The sequence below is a fragment of the Aethalodelphis obliquidens genome, unplaced genomic scaffold (assembly GCF_003676395.1).
Source record: "Aethalodelphis obliquidens isolate GAN/ISIS:26980383/991018 unplaced genomic scaffold, ASM367639v1 scaffold5, whole genome shotgun sequence".
Taxonomy (NCBI): domain Eukaryota; kingdom Metazoa; phylum Chordata; class Mammalia; order Artiodactyla; family Delphinidae; genus Aethalodelphis; species Aethalodelphis obliquidens.
Window position 1 is genome coordinate 46534030 of NW_020837949.1, and position 23051 is coordinate 46557080.

The 23051-nt window shown below is 41.0% G+C and overlaps 1 protein-coding gene across 6 annotated transcripts in view; it reads right to left on the minus strand.

Annotated features, from left to right (window-relative positions):
* The window catches only part of CHN2 (chimerin 2), a 333762-nt gene that overhangs the window by 148688 nt on the left and 162023 nt on the right, over positions 1 to 23051 (minus strand). For 4 of the 6 annotated variants that reach the window (XM_027102302.1, XM_027102304.1, XM_027102303.1 and 1 more), the window contains exons 2-3: positions 21381 to 21419; positions 11789 to 11844 (exon numbers count right to left, since the gene is read on the minus strand). In XM_027102302.1, coding sequence (XP_026958103.1) covers positions 11789 to 11844; positions 21381 to 21419 — 95 coding nt within the window. Of the gene's footprint in view, positions 1 to 11788; positions 11845 to 18579; positions 18773 to 21380; positions 21420 to 23051 lie in introns of all 6 variants that reach the window. The other 2 variants (XM_027102307.1, XM_027102308.1) reach the window with 1 other exon arrangement.

Here is a 23051-nt window from a genome sequence, read left to right on the forward strand (position 1 = left end):
CAACATTCGTATTAGAGGGGTCCCAGAAGGATAAGAGAGAGAGAAAGGACCTGAGAAAATATTTGAAGAGATTATAGTCGAAAACTTCCCTAATATGGGAAAGAAATAGCCACCCAAGTCCAGGAAGCACAGAGAGTCCCATATACGATAAACCCAAGGAGAAACACATCAGGACACATAGTAATCAAATTGGCAAAAATTAAAGACAAAGAAAAATTATTGAAAGCAGCAGGGGAAAAACGACAAATAACATACAAGGGAATTCCCATAAGGTTAACAGCTGATTGCTCAGTAGAAACTCTACAAGCTAGAAGGGAGTGGCATGATATACTTAAAGTGATGAAAGGGAAGAACCTACAACCAAGATTACCCTACCCGGCAAGAATCTCATTCAGAGTTGAAGGAGAAATCAAAAGCTTTACAGACAAGCAAAAGCTAAGAGAATTCAGCATCACCAAACCAGCTCTACAACAAATGCTAAAGGAATTTCTCTAAGTGGGAAACACAAGAGAAGAAAAGGACCTACAAAAACAAACCCAAAACAATTAAGAAAATGGTAACAGGAACAAATATTTCAAATAATTACCTTAAATGTAAATGGAATAAATGCTCCAACCAAAAGACACTGGCTTGCTGAATGGATACAAAAACAAGACCCATATATACACTGTCTACAAGAGACCCACTTCAGGCACAGGGACACATTCAGACTGAAAGTGAGGGGATGGAAAAAGATATTCCATGCAAATGGAAATCAAAAGAAAGCTGGAGTAGCAATACTCATATCAGATAAAATAGACTTTAAAATAAAGGTTACAAGAAACAAGGAAGGATACTACATAATGATCAAGGGATCAATCCAAGAAGATATAACAATTATGAATATATATGCACCCAACATAGGAGCACCGCAACACATAAGGCAACTGCTAATAGCTGTAAAAGAGGAAATCAACAGTAACACAATAATAGTGGGGGACTTTAACACCTCACTTACACAAATGGACAGATCATCCAAAAAGAAAATAAATAAGGAAACACAAGCTTTAAATGACACAGTAGACCAGATAGATTTAATTGATATTTATAGGACATTCCATCCAAAACCAGCAGATTACACTTTCTTCTCAAGTGTGCACGGAACATTCTCCAGGATAGATCACATCTTAGGTCACAAATCAAGCCTCAGTAAATTTAAGAAAATTGAAATCATATCAAGCATCTTTTCTGACCACAACGCTATGAGATTAGAAATCAATTACAGGGAAAAAAATGTAAAAAACACAAACACATGAAGGCTAAACAATACGTTACTAAATAACCAAGAGATCACTGAAGAAATCAAAGAGGAAATCAAAAAATACCTAGAAACAAATGACAATGGAGACACAATGACCCAAAACCTATGGGATGCGGCAAAAGCAGTTCTAAGGGGGAAGTTTATAGCTATACAAGCCTACCTCAAGAAACAAGAAAAATATCAAATAAACAATCTAACCTTACACCTAAAAGAATTAGAGAAAGAAGAACAAACAAAACCCAAAGTTAGTAGAAGGAGAGAAATAATAAAGATCAGAGCAGAAATAAATGAAATAGAAACAAAGAAAACAGTAGCAAAGATCAACAAAATTAAAAGCTGGTTCTTTGAGAAGATAAACAAAATTGATAAACCATTAGCCAGACTCATCAAGAAAAAGAGGGAGAGGACTCAAATCAATAAAATTAGGAATGAAAAAGGAGAAGTTACAACAGACACTGCAGAAATACAAAGCATCCTGAGAGACTACTACAAGCAACTCTATGCCAATAAAATGGACAACCTGGAAGAAATAGACAAATTCTGAGAAAGGTATAACCTTCCAAGGCTGAACCAGGAAGAAACAGAAAATATGAACACACCAATCACAAGTAATCAAATTGAAACTGTGATTAAAAATCTTCCAATAAACAGAAGTCCAGAACCAGATGGCTTCACAGGTGAATTCTATCAAACATTTAGAGAAGAGCTAACACCCATTCTTCTCAAACTCTTCCAAAAAACTGCAGAGGAAGGAACACTCCCAAACTCATTCTATGAGGCCACCATCACCCTGATACCAAAACCAGACAAAGATACTACAAAAAAAAGAAAATTACAGACCAATATTACTGATGAATATAGATGCAAAAATCCTCAACAAAATACTAGCAAACAGAATCCAGCAACACATTAAAAGGATCATACACCATGATCAAGTGGGATGTATCCCAGCGACGCAAGGATTCTTCAATATACGCAAATCAATCAATGTGATACACCTTATTAACAGATTGAAGAATAAAAACCATATGATCATCTCAATAGATGCAGAAAAAGCTTTTGACAAAATTCAACACCCATTTATGATAAAAACTCTCCAGAAAGTGGGCACAGAGGGAAACTACCTCAACATAATAAAGGCCATATATGACAAACCCACAGGAAACGTCATTCTCAATGGTGAAAAACTGAAAGCATTTCCTCTAGGATCAGGAACAAGAGAAGGATGTCCACTCTCACCACTATTATTCAACATAGCTTTGGAAGTCCTAGCCATGGCAATCAGAGAAGAAAAAGAAATAAAAGGAATACAAATTGGAAAAGAAGTAAAACTGTCACTGTTTGCCGATGACTTGATATTATACATAGAGTATCCTAAAGATGCCACCAGAAAACTACTAGAGCTAATCAATGAATTTGGTAAAGTTGCAGGATACAATATTAATGCACAGAAATCTCTTGCATTCCTATACACTAATGATGAAAAATTTGAAAGAGAAATTAAGGAAACACTCCCATTTACCGTTGCAACAAAAAGAATAAAATACCTAGGAATAAACCTACCTAGGGAGACAAAAGACCTGTATGCAGAAAACTATAAGACACTGTTGAAAGAAATTAAAGATGATACCAACAGATGGAGAGATGTACCATGTTCTTGGAGTGGAAGAATCAATATTGTGAAAATGACTATACTAACCAAAGTAATCTACAGATTCAATGCAATCCCTATCAAATTACCAATGGCATTTTTTACAGAACTAGAACAAAAAATGTTAAAATTTGTATGGAGACACAAAAGACCCCGAATAGCCACAGCAGTCTTGAGGGAAAAAAAACAGAGCTGGAGGAATCAGACTCCCTGACTTCAGACTATACTACAGTATAGTCTGCTATAGTAATCAAGCTACAGTAATCAAGACAACATGGTACTGGCACAAAAACAGAAATATAGATAATGGAACAGGATAGAAAGCCCAGAGATAAACCCACGCACCTATGGTTAACTAATCTTTGACAAAGGAGGCAAGGATATACAATGGAGAAAAGACAGTGTCTTCAATAAGTGGTGCTGGGAGGGGCTTCCCTGGTGGCGCAGTGGTTGAGAGTCTGCCTGCCGATGCAGGGGACGCGGGTTCGTGCCCCGGTCCGGGAAGATCCCACATGCCGCGGAGCGGCTGGGCCCGTGAGCCATGGCCGCTAAGCCTGCGCGTCCGGAGCCTGTGCTCCGCAACGGGAGAAGCCACAACAGTGAGAGGCCCGCGTACCGCAAAAAAAAAAAAAAAGTGGTGCTGGGAAAACTGGACAGCTACACATAAAAGAATGAAATTAGAACATTCCCTAACACCATACACTAAAATAAACTCAAAATGGGTTAGAGATCTAAATGTAAGACCAGACACTATAAAACTCTTAGAGGAAAACATAGGAAGAACACTCTTTGACAAAAATCACAGCAAGATCTTTTTTGATCCACCTCCTAGAGTTAAAAACAAAAATAAACAAATGGGACCTAATGAAACTTCAAAGCTTTTGCAAAGCAAAGGAAACTACAAACAAGATGAAAAGGCAACCCTCAGAATGGGAGAAAATATTTGCAAATGAATCAACGGACAAAGGATTAATCTCCAAAATATATAAATAGCTCATGCAGCTCAATATTAAAAAAACAAACAATCCAATCCAAAAACGGACAGAAGATCTAAATAGACATTTCTCCAAAGAAGACATACAGATGGCCAAGGGGCACATGAAAAGCTGCTCAACATCACTAATTATCAGAGAAATGCAAATCAAAACTACAATGAGGTATCACTTCACACCAGTTAGAATGGGCATCATCAGAAAATCTACAAACAACAAATGCTGGAGAGGGCGTGGAGAAAAGGGAACCCTCTTGCCCTGTTGGTGGTAATGTAAATTGATACAGCCACTATGGAGAACAGTATGGAGTTTCCTTAAAGAACTAAAAATAGAACTACCGTATGATCCAGCAATCCCACTACTGGGCATATACCCAGAGAAAACCATAATTCGCAAAGACACATGCACCCCAATGTTCATTGCAGCACTATTTACAATAGCCAGGTCATGGAAGCAACCTAAATGCCCATCGACAGACGACTGGATAAAGAAGATGTGGTACATATATACAACGGAATATTACTCAGCCATAAAAAGGAATGAAATTGGGTCATTTGTAGAGACGTGGATGAATCTAGAGACTGTCATACAGAGTGAAGTAAGTCAGAAAGTGAAAAACAAATATCGTATATTAACGCATATATGTGGAACCTAGAAAAATGGTACAGATGAACCGGTTTGCAGGGCAGAAATTGAGACACAGATGTAGAGAACAAACGTATGGACACCAAGGTGGGGAGTAGCGGCGGGGGGGTGGGTGGAGTGGTGGTGTGATGAATTGGGAGATTGGGATTGACATGTATACACTGACGTGGATGAAACTAATGACTAATAAGAACCTGCTGTATAAAAAAATAAATAAAACAGAATTCAAAAACTCAAAATAAAATAAAATAAAATACGAATTCATGTGAAAATTTTTTTAAAAAGATGCACATTTAAAAAAAAAGAAATTTTACTTCTTATCAATCACTGTTAATTCTCCCTCATTTTCCTTATTCTGTTTTAAGGAGAAAAACCTACTTTTGCCTCAACTTTCACTCAACTTATATATATATGCTGTTCCTTGGTGGCCCTCTCCACTTTAGCCATCTGTCCTCTCGAATTGGAGCCTCTGAGCATCTGAATTGTATAGCAGCTTGTCCTCAAGAGCCCTTATCCACTCCTCACGATATCACCTTGGAAATGAATAAATATTTTCTAGGTGCAAACGTGCAAAATCTGTGTTACACTAGAAGGAATTCAGAATATTCCAAAGAGAGTAAAATTTTTGGAAGGTTATGTATTTTGGTAGATGGCCTCACTTGTTAATAAAAAAAAAGCAGCTTTTTATTTAAAGCAGCAGAAAACTTGGTTTTATCTTTAGAAAGAAAATAAAACTCATATGTCTAAAATTTTTTTTCTAACATTAGTTTTATGAGGTTTTCCCCCTTTACAACAGTGGGTCTACAAGCAAAGTGAGTCTAGCTGAGGATGAAATCACATCAGCATCAAAACGCCTGACTGCATTAGGGAGTGAGATGAAAGCCTGGGGGGGGAATAATGATGGGAAAAGCCTTTGATTCTAGGTTGTGTCAATAGTAAGGGGAGAAAAGAGACCAGTGGAGAAAGTCTAGGATGAAAAGAAGAGAAATATTTCTGACCAGGGAAGAAATAGCCTTCTGATTACTACACATAAAGCCAATTAAAAGGTAATGGGATTGATTTTTGTTTGTGGCTTAAAGAATCAATCTCATTACGTTAAAGACAAATCGTCTAGATGTCTTGAATGAGTAGAGTTTTCAAAAAAACATTTATTTTCAATGAATAGAAGAAGAAAAGGGGGAGGATGGTAGAATACTAGAAAACCCCTCTGAGTTTACTTTAAATCTGTGATTTGAAATGTACTGAGCTAGTTGAGAATGATACAGCCAATCAGTATGGCTTGTTAAGATCTTCCAGACGTGTCCAAGACAAGAGAAATGCCTAAAGCTACAAGACTCTAAGATGTGAAATCTAGGCATGGTGAATGAAAACTTAAAAGCCTAATGACAAAATGAAATGCTCTTATAGGCTTAAAAGGACAGTTTTTACAAATAAAGGTAGAAGGGATGAAATGGGTAGATATTTAGGAACACCAAAAGCTAGAGAAAAGGCACAAAAAGGGGGAAGGGGTACTTACGGTAATACTTAAAAAGTGAATACAATTCACTAGGAGGTAAAATAAGGTACTAAGGCAACTTAAGATAGTTCACTGTCATCTGTACTTGGCTTAACCTCTGACAGTCAAGAAAAAAAAAAGGTTCTACAAAAGTGAATTGTAGAACTTCAGTTCTACAATTCACTTTTGCATTAAAAAAAAAAACTTCCAAAATACTCTGTGGTAAGGGAGAGGGGAAGCAAAGCCTCATAAAATGGAGAGCAATTTGAAATGATAGTATGTAATTTATTTCTCTGCTTTGAAATTGCTTTTTATAATCCCATATTCACTACAACAATTTCAAAAAAGAATGACAAATGACACCAAATCATTTACAGTCATAAAAGAATTTCTGCATATTCTGTATTCTTCAGGTAATTCTTGGGGACCTTGCAAGTAAATCTTGACGTTTGGCCTTTTGGAAAGGCCAAAAAGAAAGTCAGAATGTTCCAGGAAAAAGTATTAGTCCATGTTTACGTAAGAACCTTAACAACAGCCAGAAAGTTCAACTCACTCCCCTAATAACAGCATTGAGTAAATCTGATATGCTATTAGTAACAGTTTGAGAATTCTAAGTTCCTTATGTTAGCAGTCTCTATCCTTTTTTTCATCATTTTACCATATATTTACTGATTACCCACTGCTGCTTGGCCCTGGGCTTAATGCTAGGGAAGTACTTATGATTAAGACTGGTGACATCTCTGGAGCTTGTATTCTCCTGGAGAGAGATGTACAAGCAACAAGAAAACAGTTAAATATGATCAAAAGTATACTAGAGCATGTATTAAGTCCTATAAACAAAATAAATAGGGTGAAACGAGAGAGAAGATCTGTAGGTGCTAAATTTTAGGGGGTTCAAGGAGGGCCTTATTAGGTGAAATCTGATCTGAAACTTGGACACGCAGAGAACTCGAGGACAAGAATTCCAGGCAAAGGGCAAATGCAAAGGCCCTGTGGTAGCAGCACTATGATCTGTTTGATGAATAGGAGCAAGACCTAGTGGGGCTGCAAGGCAGTGCACTCTGAGAAGGATGCTACAGACAGGGCAGTGAGGAAGGCAGGAGCCACACCACGGCTCAGAGCCATGGCAAGAGGTCTTGCTTTTTTTTTTCTTTTATTTATTTCTAAATTAATTTATTTATTTGTTTTTATTTTTGGCCGTGTTGGGTCTTCGTTGCTGCGCACAGGCTTTCTCTAGGTGTGGCGAGCGGGGGCCACTCTCTGTTGCGGTGCGCGGGCTTCTCATTGCGGTGGCTTCTCTTGTTGCGGACCACTGGCACTGGGCGCACGGGCTTCAGCAGTTGTGGCTCATGGGCTCTAGGCGCGCAGGCTCAGTAGTTGTGGCTCACGGGCTCTAGGCGCACAGGCTCAGTAGTTGTGGCGCACGGGCTTAGTTGCTCCACCGCATGTGGGATCTTCCTAGACCAGGGCTCAAATCCATGTCCCTTGCATCTGCAGGCAAATTCTCAACCACTGCACCACCAGGGAAGCCCGAGGTCTTGCTTTTATTTTAAGAGCAATGGGAAGCTGCTGAAGCAGTTGGATTTATATCTAACAATGATGGTTTGGGCTCCTGTTTGAAGAATGGGGTGTGCGTGTGTGTGTGTGTGTGTGTGTGTGTGTGAGTGTGTGTGTGTCAGGGAGAGTGCCAAGAGTGGAAGCAGGGAGATGAGGCTGGAGGTTGCTGAGCAGCAACAACCCAGGTAAGAAACGATGACGGGCCCAAGCCCATGGTAGTCCTGGAGGCAGAGAAGAGTGACAAATGCAAGATATATTTGGAGGAAAATGCAGCTTGCTAAGAGAAAAAGGTGAGGGTAGGAGAGACAGGCATGCAGTTTTCTGAAGTTAGGTGCCATTTAATGGAGTGGGGTCCAGTTCTCCTTTGAGCATTAGGCTAGAGATGGCCGGTGGGACATCTCCCTGAAAAGGTCAAGTAGACAGATGGAGCGAGGTGTTTGGAGCCCAGGGGAGAGGTCTTAGCTAGAGATGCAAATTTAGGAGTCGATATTCTGCACTATTCCTAGCAGACCATCCAGGCACACATTTGGTGATTAATAAATGCTTATGTGACGACTGATTGATAATTGACAGAAAGGGCAAGTGAGAATTTTGCATACCGGAAGATGTTCTGAATCTCTTGGCACGGAGCGCTCGGGAAATGCCGGTAGAGAAGAGTGCCAGGTGCCGTAGCTGCTCAGTAAATATTAATTTACCACGATGAATCTCAAGAAAGCCATGGACTATTATTTCAGTAACTGACCCTCCCTGGCTTCACTGGCGCCAGAGCCGTTGTTCAGCCACTTGTTCCTTCTGTTCCTCACCCTCAGCATCTTTTTACATGGCAGCTTAATCCCTGACCCAGGAATCGTGCCTGGTTCTTCATCACTGCCTTTTTGGCCCTCACATCCAGAGAATACTGTCATTGCTGTGACTCTGTCCCTAATGACTGTCTCAGAACTTGCTCTCCATAGATTTCTGAATCTGCCATGAGTCATCAACAGTGAGTACCTCTGATGTGCCAGGCACCATTCTAGACACTTGACACATAGATCCCACTTATAACACCCTGCGCAGTAGCTGTCGGCCCTGGGGGGTAGACCTTAATCCCCCTGAGAGAGTAAGTGCTTGGTTCCAAGTCAGGTAGCCGGAAAGTGGTAGAACAAGGATGCAAAACAAGCCCAGCTGACTCTGCAGCCGGGCTTCCCTTCCTGGGTTTGCAAAACTCACTGGATTTCACCTGCTGAATCAGTCTGTACCCTCGATTGCCTAGTTCTCCAACAAAGTCCATTAGGCGGTTGGTATCCGTCGAGAGCCACCAAGCATTCAAGTCAGGTTGGCCTGTGTCTGTACACTTGAACGACAGTGTTCCATGACTGTAACTGCAGACTCACTTGGTGCTCTAATGTGGGATGTATCACTTTCAGTGGGAGGACCCGAACCTGAGAGAGGCCCATAGCCTGGGAGGTTATTAGTCATCAGAGAAACAAAAGAGATGGAGCGTGCTGGAGCAACACAGCGGGGCAGGCTTGCCAGGGACAAGGTGGCTGAGAGGAGAGGGGCTGGAGACGAAGAAGGAGGGCAGCAAGGCTGTGTGTAAAGTAAAGTGAGGACTCAATGGCTAGCTGAGGGATGAGACGGCAAAGACACCGAAAAAATCATAACTCACTGTTCAAAAGAAATAGCCTGATGGCCTCATGTAAATATGTTAATAAAGCTTCAGTCTTTCTGGCCACACACTCAAACTGAAAGGCTTCTTCATTAGGCATATCCCCGAGCACGCAGGTGTGCTATAAGGCACAGAGCCGTTTGCTAAAACACCCTCTGCAGCAGGAGTGGTCTCACCCGCAACCACTCCTTCACCAGAAGGAGGCCAAGTGCTGGGAGGCCGAGCAGTGTGGGCAGGAATTATTTGCACAGGAGGACAAAGGGCCCTGAAGCTACCCTGGCTGGCGCTCGCCTCGGCAGCACCTGTTCCTTCAGCACACTCGGCCCTGTATCACCTGACATCTGCCTGGCTGGATGGCCCCATGCTGCCTGCTGAGGAAATGGAGTTGATGAATGTCCATTTTGTGTTAGGTTTCCTGGTAGAAATGAGATATGGAATTCCTAGAGGCAAGTTACCTAGGAATCCAGCATCCACCAGGCATAACTTATTAATGAATCAGATTGATAAAGGTCAAAATGTGAAAAGCTTGGTTTAAAAGACTAGAAAGAAGGATGAAAAAAGCTGTGCACACGCCATGTCCTTCAGTCATAGCAGATGGTGGTGGCTTGCAGCTCACAGCTCTGCTTTGCTAAGGCCTCTGGGGCACTTCCTCCTGATGCAAGTGTGACATTAAAGAGATAGGCTGTGGACCCTCAGCCCATAGGATGTCTGAAGAGTTTCAGAGGAACCCTGTGAAGAGGCTTCATGAAGCTAATCTGAATCTACCCATCTCCACTGCTAACATTCCACCTGGCTTAAGAGGACAACGGACATAGTTCCAAGGATTTTGAGAAACAAAGAGGTGCTCGGACTCTTTCTCTCTCTCTCGCTCTCTCTCTCTCTTTCTGTTTCTCTCTCTCTCTCTCTCTTTTACACCCACCCATAGATAACATCTTAAATATATCTTTAATTACATACAATTAATATGAAACTCAAAGCACCAATAGCCAAGTTCTTTGCTGTATTCCCAACACCTAGATCTAAGTCAGAACAGAGCAGTTTCTCTCTCTAGCTATATATTATATACATATAAAATAAATGAACAAATGAATATTTACTATATCCCCTTGGGTTTCAAGTTCTAGTGCCCAACCTTACCAGTAGACTTTTTATTAATACCCCTAGGAAGAGACTTTAGTTGTATTTTAATTTTACAAACATTCTTTTCATGGAGACATTTAAACTCCTCTAACTCCCTACACATGGTTATATTTTTCCTGATGGCAAAATACTAAACGTAAAGTAGGACTGAAAGAATTTTTAACAACTTGTTTCTTATTTCTCACCCAAAATACCCTAATTAAAGCATCTCATTAAAAATTTTGTATTTATCCTATATTTCTCTTACTTGGATATTATTTAATAACCAAAAGACAAGTCAGCAGGGTTAGTGATGGAACAAAATCGTACCACCAAATAAAGATTTGACCTCATCCTGGATTTTTCCTTACAGAGCAAATATTTTCTCTTCTCAGGCTATATTTCTGGGATGAGAATGTCCACTCTATTAAAATTCAGATTACTTGATGAACTTCAGTGCCCTTCAACGGAAGTAAAATTTCACACAGAAACACTTATTAAACAGTGGTAAGTTGGCTCTGGGTGTGGGTACATATGTAGCTAAGTCTTTGAGACAGATTCAAAACCAGATCTGGTCAGTCTGCCAGAAAGTACTGATGTTCGAGGAAAAATCTCAAGATTGTTGGAATTAGAGCCTTTCCCTCTTATAAGGCAGATGTGACACTTTAAAAGAAATCTGCTATTCTGTATTTAATTGAAGTCATAATAACAAAAATAGTCAAGGACCCATGGACCTTTGTTTGAAGGATATTGGTCTGGCTGTTAAAGCACCTAGTCAGCATAAAAATAGAAAACAGAGCCTTAGTCCTGTCTTTCAAATCTTGCTGGCATCCCGGATGATAAGAGAACTGATGAGTAAAGGAGGGCTAGGGAAAGTTCTGTGCCTGGTAAGCATTTTTATGAGTCAATATATTTTTAAGCTTATCTCCAAGAATAAAAACCCAGCCACTTTTCTCGTAGGGATTTTTTTTTAATATGACAAAATGTAAAGGTTTGCTAAGTATGGGTGTTGAGAGTATCCAGATATTTATCATTCTCTGCATTTTCTCTTTTGGAAGCATTTCATAATAAAAAAGTGATAAAAGTATCAAAACTGCAGGAACAAAGAAAACAACCAGAACACACATTTTGGAGAGTTTACAAAGGATGCTTAATTTGCCTCTGTAGTAGTGAAAAATGTAAGACTTCTGATTCCAAGTTAGTATTTTTCAAATAATACCTGATTTCAAAATATAGATTATTTAGATGTTAAATTTGGTGACACTTTAACAAACATTAAACGAAATCAACTCCCAGGAAATCTGAAGGTCCTCCAATATGAACAAAGTGCTGACCATTCATCATATTTAACGAGGTGTATTGGAAATAGCTGAGTACTGACCTCCCCAGGGCAAATGATCCTCTTGGGACGAGGGGCCTCTTGCTGTAACTGATATACTGCCAAATATAAAAAGAGAGAATTATAATTAAAGAGCATTAGCACATACCAACATGTCTTCAAACAGTTCCACCTAACCACCTTTCAAGAACTGCAAATTTCTCAACCAAGAAACAAAGGAGATGCAGACACATTTTTAGACTAAATAAAGGCAGATCATTTAAATGGAAATTAGTCACAATGAATATAAATGGGCAAAATTGATTTTTTAAAATTCTTATAAGGACAATTTAGTGTCATAATTGTTACTGGCATTGTTCATGTTATGGCTTTCTTGGAAGACTAGATAGGACTAAAATTCTTTCGACAATTTTAAAGATGAAATTGTACTTGTGAGTACCTCGGTAGTAAGATCACGTAATAGGATTCCTGAATCTCAATGCTGATGTTTCTTGACATACCAGGGAAAGACTGGCATTAGAAGAGGAGTGGCATTCTCTGAAATGTTACAGTTATGGACAGAGACACAGCTGATTCTGTGAGTGAATGAAGCCCCAACTCATTTCTCTTTTCACAAGTTCCATTTTTGCCCTGTCCATCACCACGGATACTTATCTACTTGACTATTTCCCACCCACTGTCATTCCTTTTGCTTGGGCCCTTTAGTATCTTAAATAATAATAACTCTCTTATATCCTGGTTTTTTTTTTTTTTTTTTTTTATATATTCTGTTTTAAAGACAGACTTTCAGGCTTGGGCATGGAGGAAAGCAGGTAACTGTATACAAAAATGTAATTTATCAGAATATTATTTGTAATTTTTCAGACTATAATGAGTGATTTTCTGCTGCTCAGTTAGTTTGATTACTTCTCTTAGAGGAAAAGCTACTCTACGCAGGTACCTTGGGATTCTACTTCCATGGAAATAGAGGTTGAAAATAAACCTCCTTGATATTATCTTCAGAATCTTGAAGAGGGAATAATTAATGTCAAATAAATCTATGAATCATATCATAGAATACATCTATGAAAAGTTAAAAACTAGATCACATAAAGTCTTCTAGAAAATGTAATAAGAGAAGCAAAAACTTCTGGCTTATTCTTAGGTCTAAAAATTAAAAGAAGAAATTTTAATTGAAGGGCAGATGGTCATATGGAAACAGAGGTGGAAATGATGGGATATATTTTGTACCTATGGCTCCCCAATGCCTTCAGCTCAACATGGTTATTTTCTTACCTAATTAAGGGTAGATGACTCAGCTTCCTAACAGAGAAGAAACCATCTAACCCTCATATGGATGTTTTAACGTGTCGCATTTCTAAGCTTAGGTTGCCCACACTAATGATGATGCCTGTGTCACTTAAGGACAACTGTAGCCATGTATCAGAGACAGGTCAGAGAAGGCTCCTTGTGCAGGAGGAAACATGAGGAAGAATTGGCTAAAAATAGAGAAATAGTTTTGGACATTCCACTGACTCTCCCACTAGAGCCCATGCTCTCCTTAAATCACGACAGAGTCTGCATGGAATCCTGTATTCCTCTCGAATGAGCTACAACACCAACTAACTGCTTTTCAGCAGGGTTTTGCTGTTAATGAGTATAAAGGGAACCAAAGGGGGCATCTCCTAGAGTCACAGAGCTTTAGAGCAATTGCAGAACCCACATCCAGAGAATCTTATCCTCTCTTCTCTTCCCATTGTCAATGCCCTCGGAAGCCAGCAGTTATATGTGGGGGGCATGGCTGGAACAGTTTTGTGAACACCGTTTTTAATGCTTCCCTCGAAGGCGGCAAAGGAAGTACAGCTGTTATGAGAGAAGCATTTTAAGCTAAGCGCACCTTTGCAATTCATATCGGCAAATATTTGAACATCTGCCGTAGAACAGATACCACAGTCAGCATTATGTGGAGGCTGTGAGGATGGAGGGGAAGAGAGAAGAGAAGGGAACCAGCATATCGAGTACCTGTCATGTGGCAGGGACAATGTCTTATTGAACCTTCACAAGAGCTCCGAGGACAGAATGTATCATTACCATTCTCATATTTTATATGAGGAAATAAGTGCCCAGAAGTGAAATATTTGCCCCAGACCAACCAGCTAAAATGTATCCTTTCGATTCCAAAGCCCAGGTTTATTTTTCTATGCCTCAGGGCCTTTGCACTTGCTGTGCCCTCCACCTGGATTGCACTTTCCCAAGATGTTTAGATGGCACTCCTCCCCCTTCATTCAGGTCTTCCCTGACTTGCCCGACTTGGTATAAAATTCCATCCCATCACTCCGCTACCTTTACACCATTTCATGTTTCTTCACAGTACTCATCACCATTAACACGCTGTATTTGTTTATTTTGTGTGCTGTCTCCCTTGACTAATGTGTAGGCTCTTTGGGGGCAGGGACTTTGTTCTGTCCATGGTGGGACGCTTAGCACCTAGAACAGTGCTTGGCACATAGTAGATGCTTAATGCATATTTGTATGCATTGACTCATGGGTCACAAGCCATTCCTTCAAGGACACTGATCCAGTGACGGAGATACATGTGGAGAAACAAAACCAGGAAGGGCCAAGTGCTTTAATTAAGGGCAGAGGAGGAAGCAGTTCTTTTTACTCAGGTGGTCAGGATGGCTTCCTGAGGGGAGAAGCATGGAGCTCTTCTTGAAGAGTTAGCAGGGTTTCCATAGGTAGAGAAAAGAGAGGAGGGTACAGATAGAGGAAAGAGCCCCAGCAGTAAAAGGGAATGACGTGCTGATTGGTCAGTGAGAGTCCAGTGTGCTGTTGCCCCAGGGTGGGCAGATGTGGGAGGAGGCCATGTGGGACTGAACCTTGAAGGTCATGGTAGGAAGCACGGACGTTCTTCTGTCAGTAGCGGGGGGACAGTGACGTGTTTTGAGCAGGGAGGTGACATGATCTGGTCTGTTTCAGAATAATGACAATAAGGATAAGACTGTTCAGAAAAATCAAGTTCTCATTTTCTGGAGACCTACTGTGTGCCAGACACCTTATCTACATTTCCTCATTTACTCCTCCCAACAAACCTCCAAGGTAACTGTTCTTCTCCACCTCAGTGACAAAGCAGTGGAGACGTCAAGCTGTGAAGGAGCTCAAGGTCACGCAGATAATATGATGAAATCAAGATTTAAGGCCTGATTTCCAGGTCCGAAGGTCTATATTTTTCAGCCTCACCAGTGGCCCCTAAGGCAGATGGTGGAGAGGTCCCAAGTGGGGCTGCTTGCATTAGAATCTTCGAAGAGCTAAAATATAAATTATACAATTATAAAATACAGATTCTCAGACACCATCGTCTCTGGCGATGCTCACTCTGCCAGCCTGGCAAGGGGCCCCGAAATATGTTCTTTTTAAAGGTCTTCGGGAGATTCCAACACACAGTCAGGAGTGGGGGCCACTGCCCTTTGCTTCACTGAAGGAAGGATCGGAGGGGGATCCTTCGAGGCAGGGAAGCAAAAGAGAACTGTTAGTTGTACGTAAAGGAGATCCTGAAAGTACGAGTTAGGACAACACTAAGAGGAGGTGAGTTGATTGCAGAGGGGGGTGGCCAGGGCTGGATTACAAATTGAATGGAGGAAAGGGCCTTGAATGCTTGAAAGACTGAGACGCCATTAACAATCACAGAGGTTACAGGAGAAGGAATGTAAGGGACAGTTCTTCTCCTGTGTCAACAGGCTAAAGCCCTTAGCTGTATCCTCTGAGTAAAGAGATACATGGTCATTCACCAGTCTTACAACTGGAAACTTTGGTGGGGGGGGTCCCTGAAAAACCCTCAAGCCAGGGGTGCCACCTCTCCTTGCTGGTCTCTGGGCAGCACACATCATTAATCAATCATTATTTTTCAGTGAGCAGGTCTCAGGATCTACAAAATCTGCTCAGTGCTGTTCCAAGCAATAGAAATGACGAAGCCTGTTTGCCATCTGAATAATATGTCTCTATAAAGATAATGAGATGACAACCGATTGCCATGGCAGCCACAGAAAAAAATGGGGCCCTAGACTCTATCTCAGCTTCAGCCCCAGTCCCTCATTTTCAAGGTTGGCTATAACGAAACAAACATCCATGAGGCCCATTTAATAGAACTGAAACATGTCACATAATCTTGAAAATGTCGTTTCTTGAATTTTCTTTGTTCAACAAACCCACGTCACAAGCAAAATGCAATAACACATGGCACTGCTTGGGTGATTCTGTGCGCTAAGGGGCGAGATGACAGACTGTGCTTCTGCAATGCTCCACATCTGTCCCAGGCACTCCCCAGCCCTGGGTCCTTGCAACACAAGAGAGAATTCTTATTCTGGAATAAGCTGTTAGGCAGGGGGATGGGGTGGGGATGGTCACTAGGGAACGTGGAGGTAAGAGAAGGGGATCCCCTGCTCCCCAGGAAACCTGAAGCAGATTGAGAAATCAAGAGCTCACTGAGAGAGTGTTTTATTTTTTTCTTCAGTAAGAAAACTCGGCTCATCCTCTGGTAACACAACCCCATGGAGGCCAAGTGAAAGCCCTGGCCTGGGTGATGCTAAGCCCAGTCCAAACCCGTCAGCTACTAAGAGACCCTGCAGGGATGTCCTCTAACAGCCACTTATCACTTAAGAGGGCATGTGGATCCAGGAGCCGAACCTGGCCACTTGGCTGTGATACTGACCCAGCACCACCCCGCTCACTGCCCATGTCTTCCCAGTTTTCATGGGAAAAAACTCACGGGTGTGAGTAGGAAATAGCAGGGGCTTTCAATGGCCTCTAGGCTGAGCCCCACTTCCAGGCAGCTGTGTGCAGGCCTTGTCTTGCTCACAGAATGTCCAGTTTTACTGGGGAGGGAGTTCTCCTCTTGTCCCATGGCACAGTGAAAGCCTGAGGATGAGGCTGTGTAGACTTGAACCAGGGGGTCTCAGGCCTAAGTGTGTATAAGAAGCACCTGTGGGGTGTGAGAAATTGCAGATCCCCCCACTCTTGCAATTCAGAAATCTGGCGTCGGGCTGAGGTTATTAATAATATTTATTAATAATTAATAAATAATAAATTTATTAATAATAGTTATTATAACTATTCTCCCCAGGTGACTCTGATGCAGGGGGCCTATGGATCAGAATTCTGAGGTTCTAAACTCCTCCTTAGAAAAACAGGCACAAGCTGTGACTGCCTGACCTGCTGCCCAGGAGAGTCTCTGGGGAGAGATGTTGGCCACAGCATCTGCTGCTTAATTGGCACTTGGCCTGTTAAACAATAAAATCTTTCAGAGTGTACCCATGGTGGTTGGCTTTTAAACTCATCTGCTTAGTTCATAGTTCTGGCTTAAAGTTTAGAATGTGGCTTTACTTTATTTTTAAAGTAAACTTGAAAATAGCTTTTTTTTAAGAATTGAAACCAAATACTTCTCAGTGATTTCACCAGTGTTTTGGGGTTTGGTCTTGAGTATTAAGGACTAGATGTAGATATATGATACTTTGGGACAAGATTATTCTTACCAAATAATCAGCTCAGGAAGTGATAGCATTAGCTTCTAAGAAAGAAAGGGGAGCAGGACAGGCAGGAACTTAAGGGACTTCATGTGGCATCACTGTTCTTTGAGTCAAGATGGATCTTATCCATCCTTGCGGTCCCACAGCTCAAAGCACACTGCCTGGTCCAAGGCAAAGACTTAATATACATTTGTTGAATGAATGAATGAATAAATTAATAAGCAATCTACTTTACAGAAAGTATTTAGAGAGTTGATTTCTAAGGTTCCTTATTCTTCTAAATTTCTAAATCAGACATTCGTTGGTTGCCTTCTAGGCATCCATTTCCATCTTCCCCATTTTAACGGTACTCCAAAGCTTCCAGTCACTCCTGTGTAATCCCTCCTGAGTTCCAGTGGTGAGCCCTGATGGGTTTAGGGCAGTTAGTATATCTCAACTCTCTGACCACAGTGATGGAGTCAGGGTTGGGAACCCATGTCAAATAGGGCTGAGACTCAATTCTAAGACTTCTGCTTGCAGTAGACTGTCCTTCTGCCTGTTGCTCTTAAATGTGGATGTGGTAGCCCTGGTGCTATTGGTAGCTCTCTGGGGGTTCCAAGAGAAAAGCCTACTAACAGTGGAGACAAACCTAGGAAAGTAGAGCCGAGAAAGCAAGAGGTACACATTGGGTTCTAGTAATGTCATTTGAGTTGCTGGACCAAGTCATGCCTGAAGCCAGTGCCTCTAGACTTTTTGCTTATGTCAATCAATGCGCTTGAGAGGAATATTCTGTTACTTGCACCTAAGAGCATTGCAATTAGCATTAAAATTTAAAAACAGCTTCTTAAAGTGGATCATTATGAGGCAGACTAATTTTCTTTTAGGAATAACGTTACAATTGGGACTAAGGCTTCATAATAAGAATCTGATATCAAATAAGTCAATATTAACAGCCAACAATAGGTGATGGATGAAAGCAAAGACATACCTATATACTCCTATAATCATTGTAAACCATCAGTTTTCAAACCAAGTCCTATAATATGGCAAAAATGAACTGCATCTGGTAAATGTATGAGAAATTTCCAAGTACCGAATAAACGCCAGAGCTAGAAAATTAAGTGTGTGATGGGCAAGTATGGATTCCATAGATGGTATGTTAATGAGTTTGACATCAACAAGTAAAATTAATCTCTGAAAGTATGGTCTGTGAGTATTTCAAACAGAAACAACTTGGTGATTCCTGAGGTTCAGAATGGGTTTACCAACAGGTTATTTAAAAACAAACAAATTTCATATTCTGATAGGTTTGTTGGATTTTCAGATAAGGAAAATACTATTGTTTTAACATACTTGGATATTAACATGTATCTCATGAAGTTCTTCAAGACCCTCGGATTTCTTCTCCTTATTTATCCTTCAAGACCCACATGCAAATTTAACCTCTTTTATAAAGTCTTCTCTAATCCCAGGAGGTAGAGGAGCAGCATATTGTTGCTTCAGTCCATCTGCATGTTAATTGGTTACATCTGTCTCCCTTTCTCGACTGTAAATTGGAGGAAAGTATGGGCCACATTTTAGCTGCTGTTGATTCCTAAAGCTTATCCTAATGCTTATAATGTATGTCTGCTGAAAGACCAAATGAGTAGATGATAAACTTGGGAATAAGAGGGAGTAGCATGAGCTTGGTAATGATATTGTTAGATGAGTTTATAGTAGTCCAACACCCTAACTCAAAGAATTAATGGACTCAGGACAACCAAAAGAGAGTGCTTTCTCAGTAGTACCCTGTGGATCTTCGATCAACCTGTTTTTGATGCCGTGGATGGCCCTGCTGTTGGCATACTCCCTTCAGTTGTAGAGTTCTGCATCACTAGAGACCCTCAAATACAGCCTGGATGACTATTAGTTGAGTATAATAAAGAGGAACTTCATATATGTCATTAGGTTTGTATTAAATGGACTCAACTATCCCTTCTGCATCTAAAGTTTTATGATCCTAGAGCAAATTAAGCACACGCACACACACAACTTGCTTAGATCAAAAAATCAAACTTAAAACCAATATACTCTGGTAAAATTGATATTGGAACATGTAATTAACAACACCTTTTCTGGTTTCCTTAGGACATAAAAGTGCTTTTAAGGGATACACTGGGTGGCCCAAGGTCTCTTAGCAAAAAGTGAAATGAATTTGAGCCAGTGCCATCTTCTCGCTTCAGTAAAGCTCTCTGCAGTGGCATTCACTCAACAAATATTTATTGCGTAGTTAACGTATGCAAGGCTGTGTGTAAGGCAGTGTGCAAGGAACAGTGAGTCATGGGACCCCCAATACCCTCACTACAAATATTTCGTTGATTTACTGTCAGAGCGCTTCACACTCCATTAGGAAACAAACAAACAAAAACATCCAATTACTTAGTCATTAGCATTGCCTTTTAAAACGGAAGATCAGAATGCATAACATTAGACTGGAAGGGCCCTTAGAGACCCAGCACCACCCCTTTATTTCACAGATGGAAGAACAGACTCATGTAATAAAGAATGAGGTGCCTCTCTATATGCTGAAATAGGAAGATAAAAACAAGGTATTTGCGAAGTGAAACAAGCAAGTTGAAGGACACCGGGTACAGCATAAACCCATTTTTACAAAAGGGAACAACAACAAACTATTAGGCATGTGTATTTTAAACACTTGGAAAGATATGCTTTCCAAAATTGACAGGGTCAGTGACTGGAAAAGAGGAGTGGAATACGGGGTGAGAGCTGGTATGTGGCCTATGGGAAATTTTTGCTCCCAGCTTTATGTATTTCTCTAATGTTCGTCTTTTATGTAGCTCTGTATTGCTTTTGTAACAAATACGTACATACACAGGTATATGCATATGTGTGTCTGTGTGTATGTATATACTTATCTATATACTTATGTATACAATTTTAGAAAGAAAAAGAAAAAAAGATTGGCAAATTGCAGCCTGTCCGTCTGGCTTGCTTCTGGGCTCCACTCTGAATGCCACTCCAAGGTTTCTCATAAAACCTCTGCCAAGTTACTGAACCCCTCTGAGCTGTGGTTTCTTTGTACGTGAAACAGGGATAAGGGTGGTACTGGTCGCTTAGGGCTGTGGTGCGATTTACGACTTGAGGCACAGAGCTAGCGTGCTGGCTGGCACACTCCAGGTCTCAACAGGCGGTAGAAACAAGGGCAACGTCAATAATGATAGAAATAATTATTCTAATTATTGCTGTCTAGAAGCAGAGACTGAATGAGAGCCTGTTCCCCTGGCTCTCAGCACAGTGGGCTCCCCACACCACACTCCTCCCTTCTGTCACTGGAGAATTACTTAGTCAGGCGGATGATACTAAGGAAACAGAAAACCACCTTGAGGTGATGACAAGCGCCTGCCTTCATGAGGGGAGACGGATTGATGATCGATGATCAGATAATGATCTCTGTTTCTAAGGAGTCACCCTTAGTGACCAAACATTATCCATTGCTATCTGTTAATTTTTCTGTGGTAAATGTCATTTGATATTACAGCTTTAAGATGAACAGCCAGGAACATAATTCATGGAAGTCAACACACTTACCCTCGCTGACCAACTGTGAATAAAAAAGAGGAAGGAAGGATGGAAAGAAGGAAGGAAGGAAGACAAGGAAAGTCCCAAAGAAAGGTAGAGAGTCAGAATGTCCATCTTTTTTTTCCCTAAGCATTTCCCTAAGCGGGTCACAGGCAGCTGGCTCTCCGAGGTCCTGGCCAGGGGACAGGGCTCTTCCAGTTCTCTCTGACCAATATCTTTCCTTAGCAGAGAAACAGAGATTTGGGTTTGCAGTGCTGTGATGCGAGAGTTTGTGTGCACTAAATCAGCAGCAAAAATTGTTCAAAAGGCAGGCCGGGGGCTTCCCTGGTGGCGCAGCGGTTGGGAGTCCGCCTGCCGATGCAGGGGACGCGGGTTCGTGCCCTGGTCCGGGAGGATCCCACATGTGGAGCGGCTGGGCTGCTGAGCCTGCGCGTCCAGAGCCTGCGCGTCCGGAGCCTGTGCTCCGCAATGGGAGAGGCCACAGCTGTGAGAGGCCCGCGTAACGCAAAAAAAAAAAAAAAAAAAAGGCAGGCCGACTAAAGACTTCCGAGGAGATTATGATTTTAGGTACTCACAGTAGGATTTCCATATTGGAGGCTGGTATTCTTCAGCATCTAGAATAAAACGAAAGAAAGCAATCCGTCAGCTTGAACATCAAACTGTCAACTTGTGTCTTCTCTGGAGGAACAACTGTCTGTCAGCAGTACTTGCTTTCTGGTCCTGGGGGCCTCTCAGCTCATTTACGGGACAGTTCCAGGCATGAGGGGGGAAGTGTATACGGCAACCCTTGTGGATCCAACACCACTTTCTTCATGTCACTTACCATGACAGAATCAATTGCTTAACCATTTTCATAGAGCCCAGTAAATCAAAAAAGATTTTTAAAGCAATTAACTTGATTGTACCCTCCAGTAATCCTTTCAAATAGTATTTACTTAACTTGGCATAATAAACATATAATTTATCTCACAGATTCCAGTCAGACCTTTAGCCCATTTATCAAGACTCGAGGGCAAGACACAAAGTGGCAAGTACGTAATATTAAATCTGTTGAAGTTGTACAACTCAACCAACTGAACTCCTAGGTCTGACAGCTGAGACACTGATGATTCAATTGGAATCGCATTATATCCTTGAATTTACTCCAGTTTGTGACTTAGGAAATTTCCAGAAAACCTCTCAGCAATCAGTGTCAGAGTGAAAGAGTTACAACAAAATGGAGAGGACGAAATTGTTATTCATCAATCCAGAAAGCAGACGATGGAGAAAATCTGCTTGTTCAGTCAACTCAACAATCCCAGTGCTGACAGCTGAACTTATAATTTTGACGGAGTTATTAGAGTCCTCCTGAGCTCATAGCTAAGGTCTTGGTAAAACATACTCTAGCTTAAGCAGCCAGAGGGAAAAATCCTTTTCCCCGACTCATAGAATGTTAAGCTGGGGAAGCTTTAAGAGTTCTCTAATTCAGTGCTTTCTGATAAGGAAACTCTGTTTTCGTCATCCTGCACGTCTATGGCATCCCACACCCATCCTTATGCTGCCTTTGTCCTTGTGCTACTGTCACACTACTTTCATGCAAAGGAACAGAAATTTTCTAATCTCATGCAGTAAGATAGTTTGAGAATTCTTCCCCTCCTGAGAAACAAATATACTTACTGTAAATAAAAAGTAACTCAAGAGTGGTGAACTTCCCCAAATCCTACTCAATTACAGTTATGTAGCTTAAATTAAGTTCTTTCACAATTCATACTTGCTTTCTGGGGCCCATCCTATCACAGAGGCAACGAAACACCTCCTAAGATAGTTTCATACAGATGCGTCTGGATTCTTAGGCTTGCATCGTCAGGAACCTACCTACAGATCACCAGCCACATAGGCACACACACAAATACAGTGGACTAATAATGGTTTATGCTGTTATTCAAGCCTAGTTTGCTAAATAACAGTGAAGCTCTTAATTCTTTTGTCAAAGTAGACAATGGAATAGTGAGCTTTTAACCTAAAGAAGCAATTAATTTCATCTTATATGTGACACAGACCAATTTTAATGGGTTAAGATGAGTGTTTGTTTATAATAACATTCAAATAAAATAAATCATGTTGCCGAGTTTACAACAAAATTCTAGAACCATCCATACAATACCATCTCACCAGAAAAACCAGGTCATGAATGTTAAAATATTGATGACACCTTCAAAAATATTTTTCAAATATAAAGATTAATATGGATGCGTGCGCGTGCGCGT